This window comes from Clupea harengus, chromosome 1 (genome assembly GCF_900700415.2).
Source record: "Clupea harengus chromosome 1, Ch_v2.0.2, whole genome shotgun sequence".
Classification (NCBI taxonomy): Eukaryota; Metazoa; Chordata; class Actinopteri; order Clupeiformes; family Clupeidae; genus Clupea; species Clupea harengus.
The window spans coordinates 449831-460000 of NC_045152.1; the positions used below are offsets into that span (position 1 = coordinate 449831).

Genomic DNA, 10170 nt, shown 5'->3' on the forward strand with positions numbered 1-10170 from the left:
CTCTCTCTGTCTCTCTCTCTCTCTGTCTCTCTGTCTCTCTCTCTCTCTCTCTGTCTCTCTCTCTCTCTCTCTCTGTATTCGGACAAAGATGAAGTTGTTGTTACGGAACTGTAACATTCTGGCCAAATTAATTTTTAATCCCTAGATCCTGTCGTGTGAGTGGGTTTGTGTTTTAACACAGGGTAGCAGAGCGGCAATACATTTTTAATGGTCTGTTAAAATATGCAGGCCGACGTGTGGTTAGTTTTGTGTGGGGTGAGGCGGTAGGAAGCAGGTGGGGGGGGATTGCACAAGCTCTTCTCATGTCTTAACAGTCAGAAGGGTTTCAATAGGATTCTGTAATTGGGCTGGAGCTGTTGATCGCAGAGTTGCAGGCAGGCGTTTGTCTAACTGAGTCACCTGCTGTGTGTACAGTGTCCAGTGTCTAAGGCAACCCGACCCACTCTCAAACACACTTAATGCACACACAGTATATCTCAATCTGCCCAGCTCCTCCCTGCCAGTTAGACCTCGTCATCACAGCTCTTTAGACTGTTAAGACGTTCCACGCGGTCACCCTCCGCGTCTACAAAGGGCTCGGCCGAGCGTGACTGAACGCTAGCGCGTGACCCTGGCAGCTCACCTTTTTCGAGAACCAGACACCTCGCCCTCAGCGTGGATTTGAGAGAGATGATCTGAGGTGTAAATGTGGCGAACTGAGGTGCTCTCAAATATTCTCTCTCTCTCTCTCTCTCTCTCCCATCAGCCCTAATTAGGCCAGGTGGCATTTCTTTTTCGGTCTGCCATGACCTATGATCGTGGAGATCCTCATCTAGGCGAGATCACGTGATGCGTGATTCTAATTAAGGTGTGTTGCGATGACAGCCCCCGCGCAACCTTCACTCAGACACACACACGATCCTGTGTTGTGTGCTAATGAGGTATGGTGTTTCAGGTGTCTGCGTGTTCAGGGGATGTTAGAGGCTCATTACTAATACACACTTCCTGAACTAGAAGGGTGTGTTACTGACAAAAGACAAATGAAATTAAAAGATGTTATCGGGCAAAAGATGTTACCCCGAACTTTAAGGCTTTTTGGATGGTATCCCTTTTTTGATATTTTGTTCTTTGCGTGGGTATCAGAGTTACATTGTTCTCTTTCATATCCTCAAATTCATTGTATTCTTCCCCTTACTTTACTTTTATCTCTTTCCCACTTGCTATACTGCTGTCTCTCTTTCACTCTCTTTTTCTGTCTCTCTACTCTGTCTCTCCATTCCTTTTCTCCTTCCTTCCTTTCTCCTCTCGTTGTCAGTTTTGACAGGCTTTCTTTCTTACTCTCTGCCACCCACTGCCTTTCAGGGTCACTCTTGTCATCATAGGCCAAACATATCTCCCCTCTCTGGCAGCCCTCTCTCCCCAGTGTACTTCCCCCTAAACACACAGTTTCTGTCACAGACAAACTCAACTCCCCTTGGCACACACACACACACACACACAGAGAGACACGAATACCCAGAAACACACACAGGTACACACAAAACATGCACACGCACACACACAAACAGAAAGATGATTTCTCTCAGTCACACATGTATTGTTTTCAGTACTTTTACACACACACACACACACACACACACACACATGTCTTCTCTATGGTTTTATATATCAGGCCTGAGGTGCTTGGATGCTGTCTGAGTGAGAGGCATCGTGGTCTCCAGCACAGTGTGGTCCAGGATATTGGCTGCGAGGAGGAAGAGACGGAGGAGGGAGGAAAATGAGTTATTAAATCGGTGGCAGGAGATTAAGAGCTGAGAGCGGCGTGGTGTGCTGCGTTGCACTGTCCTCATGGCATGGCACACACACACACACACACACACACACACACACACACACACACACACACTCACACTCACACTCACACTCACACTCACACTCACACACTCACACACACACACACACACACACACACACACACACACACACACACACACACACACACACACACACACACACACACACACTCACACACACACACACACACACACACACACACACACACACACACACACACACAATTCATTAAGATCGCCTCTGTGACAGGAAGCCACCGCGAAGAGCTCAGCCCTGGCCGTCTTTCCCAGCTTACTGAATTCTCGTGTACACGCGGTCACACCAATTACATGCTGCAGCAAAGTCGGCTAGCTACGTTGTTGGGCGTTCGGGACTGTACTCACTTTCATTATGGGGGTATTGGCTGCTGTGGTTACCTCAGATGTTGGGTGTTCGTGCTGAAGCGGATGGTGTCAAGTGCTCCAGTAGTCATCTGTACTGTTGGCCAACCAGTGCTGTTCTTCTGTCTCCTGTTGGGTGTCAGAATGTAATCTGTTCTGGTTCTACACCCACTTCTTGCGCCACCAATGTGCCCAGTTTACCCTCCTTTACTCACTATGCAGTCATCATGAGATGTTTAATGGTGCCTCCCTTCCCTCCTCAGACATCTTCCAAGAGCACTGTGTCTAACCACTGTGTCACACTCTTAAGTGACCTGCTAGTGTGTGGCGTTCGTTCCTGTTCCTGTTCACACCAGTGCTTCATGAGTACATCCACTGCCTCAGACACACTTGGTTCAGTTCTCGCAGGGTGTACTGTGTGTGCTGATAAATGTCCATATGAATGGTTATATTTAAGATGACAGTCTCTGGCTGCATACACTCTCTACTAAATGATGAAGTGCTTCTGAGTGTCTTCTCCCGCTTGTCCGGCATTGTAGGAGTTTCCAATACCGAGTGTTCGTTGTCGGTGCTATATTTAGTGCGCCAACATGATGTATTGGCCACGGTGTGGTGTCGCGACCTCTGTATTGTGATGGTATTTCTCTTTTCTTGCTCTGCCGATGCAGCTCTGATTATCTCATTTGCTGTGGATACAGCGGGGACAGGACAGGGCCAGGAACTGGGTTGTAAAACATTTCTGTTCTGGGGGAGAGAGAGAGGGGGCGGGGGGGTGGGGGGGGGGGGGGGATTTGATCAGCAGGCTAACCCAGAGCTGCTCCCGTGGTTGTGTTGTAATTACTTTCCACCGATAAGTGCTGCTGTGAATTTGTGTCCTCCACAATGTGGGGTCTCTCTCTTCGCCGTTCTCATTTTGAACAGTGGCCCTTTCCTATACATGCAGAGAAGGAAACACACCTAAGAAAGGGCAGCAGCCTAAGATGGGTCTTATTTTGTGGGCATATGTACAAGAGACTATTGACCCCAGATTGTGGATCTTGATCTTGATGTTCCTCAGAGTATGTGGGCTTTGGGTAAACACAGTTTGACCAAAATCTGAATGTGTAGTCCTGACCATCACTGGTTTGGATTGTTTTAATGGCGTGCAGAAGCACAGAAATAAACGTTGTGGGTGGATCACGGAATATTTGAGCAGGTTTCAGCCACTTTATTTCAGCTCTGCAGAGGATGTTTCATTGCTTCTAAGAAAATTGTTTCCCTTTGCCAGAAGCAAGAAAGACCCAATAAAACGGAACAAGTTACCTTCAAACATAATAAAATAAGCCTGTGTTCAATCAATACCAATGAGTGCTCCTTCTTGTTCTGTGCCTAGTGTGAGTGGAGTAATGGTTTGTTGTTTCGAGTCTCAAAAAACCAATTCGGCAGCAAACCAAGACATTGAATACAAAGATCATTAATAGGTTTCTACAATGGAGCGGTCTTGCAGAGAACACACAGTTTCGCCGTTTTGATAATGAAATAGTCCTATGACCAGGGGCGGTTTTAGGCACGGGCGAACCGGGCAGCCGCCCGGGGCGGCACTTTTTCATAAGACGTGGGGGGCGGCACGAGCACTTAAAAAAAATCATCTGGGCCACGAAGCGGTTTTCTATTATCTATCATATCACTGTGTGTGGAATTGGCAAATTGGCGCCCCCTGCAGCTGCAGGCGCCTCTGCTCGCTAAGAAGGTGCCGTGGACAGATCCTGAGTGAGAAGGGAGAAGGGGGAAGGGGAGGGGGCGCGGGGGACAGTTCACCTCTGAGTCTCCCAAATGGAACGGACAAGGGGGGGAAATCCACTGTATAGCAGTCACACCTAGACTTTCTTCCAAATAACGCACATTCATAACATTATAATTACAGGCCTATAATTCCTGCACGTTTTCGTTTTTCTGAATTGTGTGAAATGGCTTATACAAATAGGTAATACAGAACGATTATGTGGTCACCAAGGGCAAGGCGAATTGGTGGAAGGAGACCACTGACTGCTTCAACTTATCCAACTGGTGAAGGTAGTAGTTAGCAGAGTATAGATAGATAGATAGATACTTTATTTATCCCGAGGGAAATTGAATACATCTTTTACAGAGAAGTCTATTACATTGTGTTTTCAGTCACGTGTAACTTAACCTACATTCCTATTAAGGCAACCAGCTAATGTTGAGCACCAACATAATTGTTTGCTAGCTAGCGTCAGCTAGCTGATTTGACCATAGGGTATGAACATGTTCATTCATCTGACACTAGGCTAAAGTGTTAGCGAAATCCCGCTAGCCACAACTAAAGAATATAGCTAGAATATAACAGCATACAGAGTACTAGTATAATCTTAATAATGAACAGGTCGATAGCTAGCTGGTTAGACCATAGATTTCCTTTTGACACAACTATACTAGCAAGCGTTAGCGAAATCCCGTTAGCCACGATTAGCTAACTCAACTAACCATAATGCATGTTGAGTGCTTGCACAACCTAACTTGCAGAGAGCTGGTTAGCTAACATTAATGTACATGATGTGTGGATTGATTCTCTTAAATTTGTTATTCAAATGTTCTATTGAAGGATTTGTAAAATTGATACATTTAAGTTTGTCTTTCACTTATATTGTTATAATAAAAAATAAATAAGAATTCTTTTTTTTTTCGGCGGGGGGCGCTCAGAGGGGGTCTCGCCCAGGGCGTAATTCCATGTAGAACCGCCACTGCCTATGACTACATGCTACATTCTACGTGCTCCTTAAAACTCAGTCAATTGTGTCTAGTAGTTTCAAACAAGGGTGTGTTTTCTGAAAGGTGTCCCCTGTGAGCAGGATGGAGTCTGAAATGAAGTTCTTTCACCCTCTCCCTATTATCATACATTTCATAGTCTGACCTATTTTGTTCAAAAAGTACACTCATGCATAGCCTCACTTTATTTGAAGTGTGTAGTTTTTACAGTGTATTTCCAATGCACTTCCTATGCATGCTTTGAAGTGTGTAGTTTTTACAGTGTATTTCCAATGCACTTCCTATGCATGCTTTGAAGTGGCTGCCCCTCACTTTTAAGTGTAGACATCATATAGTTTGAATATACTAAAGCAAAGTATCTGTGTGCCGTTGAGTAGCTAAAAATGAGCTGACCTGTGGTTTGTGTGCAGTTTGAAGTGACACTAAAATCATTGTTGTCATGACCTTGGGAGATGATGTATGAAAAGACACTCTCAGTCCACTGCACGTGTAAGTTAAGGTCAGTTCCACTGAATGTATCAGTCAAGATCAGTCCACTGCACGTGTAAGTTAAGGTCAGTTCCACTGAATGTATCAGTCAAGATCAGTCCACTGCACGTGTAAGTTAAGGTCAGTTCCACTGAATGTATCAGTCAAGATCAGTCCACTGCACGTGTAAGTTTAGGTCAGTTCCACTGAATGTATCAGTCAAGATCAGTCCACTGCACGTGTAAGTTAAGGTCAGTTCCACTGAATGTATCAGTCAAGATCAGTCCACTGCACGTGTAAGTTAAGGTCAGTTCCACTGAATGTATCAGTCAAGATCAGTCCACTGCACGTGTAAGTTAAGGTCAGTTCCACTGAATGTATCAGTCAAGATCAGTCCACTGCACGTGTAAGTTAAGGTCAGTTCCACTGAATGTATCAGTCAAGATCAGTCCACTGCACGTGTAAGTTAAGGTCAGTTCCACTGAATGTATCAGTCAAGATCAGTCCACTGCACGTGTAAGTTAAGGTCAGTTCCACTGAATGTATCAGTCAAGATCAGTCCACTGCACGTGTAAGTTAAGGTCAGTTCCACTGAATGTATCAGTCCAGATCAGTCCACTGCACGTGTAAGTTAAGGTCAGTTCCACTGAATGTATCAGTCAAGATCAGTCCACTGCACGTGTAAGTTAAGGTCAGTTCCACTGAATGTATCAGTCAAGATCAGTCCACTAAACGCGCAGCTTACCCATCAGTGGATCAGAAAGAGGAGGAGAGACTTGATTTGTCTCTATTGGCCGAGTCTACTGAGGAGAATGTTCCGGTGGTCTGGGACAGCAGTGGCTGAACTGCCGCAGAGCGTGTGAATGAGCGCCGGCCTCATGCTGCTACGGAGAGAGAGAGAGAGAGAGAGAGAGAGAGAGAGAGAGAGATAGATAGAGAGATAGAGGGGGAGAGAGAGAGATAGAGAGAGAGAGCGAGAGAGGGAGATAGAGAGAGAGAGAGAGAGAGACAGAGAGAGAGAGGGAGAGAGAGAGAGAGAGAGAGGGAGAGAGAGAGAGAGAGAGGGAGAGAGAGAGAGAGAGAGAGATAGAGGGGGAGAGAGAGAGAGAGAGAGAGAGACAGCAGGGCCAAGAGGAGTGCGTCTGTTACCATGGCAACCACACCGGTGGTCTCCAGCTGTGGTAGTGGTGGTTGTGAAGGCGGGTGCAACGCTGTGAAGTGGGTCAACTGTTTTTTTTTTCTTTCTTTCTTCTGTCACTTTTTTCCCACTCTCAGTTTGTTGAAGTAATCAAGCCTTTCTGGCATGCTCCCTCCCTCCCTCCCGTTAGCCCCAAGACTCTCACTGTGGGCTTTCCTTCTTCCTGCCTGTTGTACTACGAGTCTGACACGTGTTTCACTATCTCCTTCTGTCTCTCTCTGTCTTTTTTCTCAGTGAGTCTCTGGGGATGATGCCATTGCCGCTGGTGCCACCCTCCCTGTCACCATGACGATGCCGCTCAGTCCCCTCTCCAGTGACGAGGAGCAGCAAAGGATGCTGGGAAACAGTCAACACCTTTATCCAGGGGCAGAGGAGGAGGAAGAGGAAGAAGAGGAGGAGGAGGATGAAGATGGAGAGGAGAATGGAGAACTGGACGGAGAGGAGGAGGACGAGGAAGAGGAAGCGGAGGTATCCACCAGACGTGGCAGCGGCCAATACCACGGAGGCAGGGAAGAGGGGCACAGGCAAATCGGCAATATGGCTGGACGACTGACAGGTGACAGACAGATGCGGCCTGGGAACCCCGGGCATGCCGCCAACCCTTATTCATCCAACCCAGGACCCACCCACCAACAGACAGCCAATCAGCAGCAGCAGCAGCAGCAGAGGCGGACCCGGGAGCGGAGCTCCTCCACGGCGCCCCCTGCTGACGACGCACACATCAGCATGATGGTGTTCCGCATCGGCATCCCTGACATTAAACAGACGGTCAGTCTGACACACACACACACACACACACACGCACGCACACACACACACTGTCTCTCTCTTTCACACACACACACACACACACACACACACACACACACACACACACACACACACACACACACACACACTGTCTCTCTCTTTCACACACACACACACACACACACACACACACACTCACACACACACACACACACACACACACACACACACACACACACACACACACACACACACACACACACACACACACACAGAGTCTCTCTCTTTCACACACACACGCTCGCGCGCAAACTCACACACTACTTCAATACACTCAAACGCAAATGTTTATGCAATCCTCTTGACTTCGTAAGAGCACACAGACACACTTGCAAAAAAATCTAAAAACACACAGAATCAGTTTGGCTTCATAAATGCATTCACACATTTGAATGCTTTTATTTCGATTGACAAGTCAGACATGATCGATATATTGTTTTGAGTCATAACGCAAGTCAAGAATCAGCTCAATACAGGATAAAGGTAACAGTGTCTCCGCAAAATGTACATGTTACCTATAATAGCATTCACACACACACACACACATACACACAATTTTACAACCCTGTTTTCTACCTAATACAGAGAGTATACCATCCGCAGCACACAGCCCACCTGGTATCCTGTGTCACATGAACCTCATTTGGGCTGATCAACTGAATGAACTCAACTCGCCCTAATCTAATTCCATTCAGTTCCATTAAAGCTCCTTTAAATTGGATGCAATCGGCTGACCGATCACTTTCCCCACTGTCTGTTTGGAGATGGGCTTTCTCCTTAATCACCCTCTAAAGTCCCTGCTGTTCTCTTCTGAGCTGCCAGCATGCGAGGTATGAAGTGGTCCCCTTGACTCAGTGCTTCATCATGTCTCCAGTTCCCACAGCTCGACTTGCGCTAATGGTGTTGGAGTGATTGGCATTATGCAGTGTCTCTGTGGAGAAGGAGAAGGGAGGAGAGGAGAGGAGAGGAGAGGGTCGGTCTCAGCAGGCCACTCCATCTAGGGAACCTATGTGGGTATCAGGTGTGAGAAAGTGATGTATGTTTGTGTGTGTGTGTGTGTGTGTGTGTGTGTGTATTTTGAGGGCAGGTGTGAGGGGGGAGTGCTACTTCACTTACTCAAGGCCCTCTTTGGTTTGCATAGTGCCATGGAGCTGGAGCCATTAGAGTAACTTGATGCATTTGGGCTGGAAGTAATTACATGGGATTCATCCCCCGATTGTGAGCTACGATTAGGGTTGGCGAAATTGGAAAATCCACATCTACGAAAGGACAGATACAAAGGAGGGCTGATTTATTAATTAAAGAATCGGACCTGGAGTGGGCACTCAAGAACTGTCTCAGACAATTGGCCGTTGAAATTTCATTAGCACAGAGACGCAGAATTCCAGAATTTTTTCATTTACATCAAGAGGACCATTTCATTTATTAATATTTGCATAAAACTGTAACTCTTTTTTTTTTTTACGCTTCATTACTGCTTTTATCGAAAAATAAAAACCGATTGGGTCAAACCTCGAAACCAGACCATTTTTCCTCACAAGATGCGGAGGGAGAGATTGTGTGAGAGTCGGAGAGTTCTGCCGATTCGGCTTTGAAGATTCCTCTGCCCGACAAGCTGCGTTGAAATCAAAGGCAGAACTCCCTACTGGGGCCTGGAGAGAGAGAGAGCCTTTCCCATGCAGATCTGCAGGGCTCGGCAGAATCCCCTCAACTCGGCAAAAACACACTCTCTAACACACACACACACCCTCTAGACACACACACATGCATGTCACACGCACACCCGTACAGGCACACCATATCTACAGAACTCTCTATCACCTACACACACACACACACACACACACACACACTATCTCTCTCACACACACACACACACACACACACACACACACACACACACACACACACACACACACACACACACATAAACACACACACACTCAGTCACATATATCCATACAGAAACTTTCTCTATGTCAAACACACACAGAGACACAACAGACAGACACACACACACACACACACACACATACATACAGCAACAGACAGACACCCACACTCACAGATATTCAGAAGGCCCTCTCTTGTTGCTAAAACAGCAGAAATGCAAAGGCCTGACAACCCAGTAGTAGCAGCTCAGAGCAATAGAATGTGCTCTTTGCATCTGCGGTTGTCAAGGTGACCCACCATAGCTGCCAGAGAGGAAAAGAGAGCAAGGCTAGCTTTGAGATCCTTTTAAAAGTCTGACTGAGAGTCAATGCCTTTGATAGCAAGCGGCTAAACTGAGTAGTAAGAGGACTTAACACAGGGCCTCCCGTTTCTAACATGGCATTTCAGTTTCATGCCAAATCAGAGATTGGACTGTAGGCCAGAGGGCATTGCCAGGTATTTCCTCGTCCGTGTGCCAATCCGTGTTGCCCTACCGTGGCGCACAGCCTGGTTTGGTAACGCGGAGAGGTGGGTCTCCATCTCTGCCTTCCATCGCCTGTCCTGAGGTCTTAAATGTTAGGCAGTGCGTTAAGGGCTTAATGCTTCATCAAGAGCTTCATTGTGCAGATAATTAAATTAAGTGGGGTGGTGAATTGCCTGAGGTCAGTGTTTGTATGCAACTGTGTGTGTGTGTGTGTGTGTGTGTGTGCGTGTGTGAGAGAGAGAGCGTTTGTGTGTGTTTCTGTTTATTCCCCTTGTTTGTGGTCGGCTGTTTGGTGCTTT

At 46.8% G+C, this 10170-nt stretch overlaps 1 protein-coding gene across 1 annotated transcript in view; it reads left to right on the top strand.

The window, feature by feature from the left end:
* Positions 1–10170, top strand: part of shank1 (SH3 and multiple ankyrin repeat domains 1) — an 89427-nt gene that overhangs the window by 22092 nt on the left and 57165 nt on the right. The window contains exon 2 of the mRNA XM_042709165.1: positions 6880–7413. Coding sequence (XP_042565099.1) covers positions 6931–7413 — 483 coding nt within the window. The 5' untranslated portion in view covers positions 6880–6930. The remainder of the gene's footprint in view (positions 1–6879; positions 7414–10170) is intronic.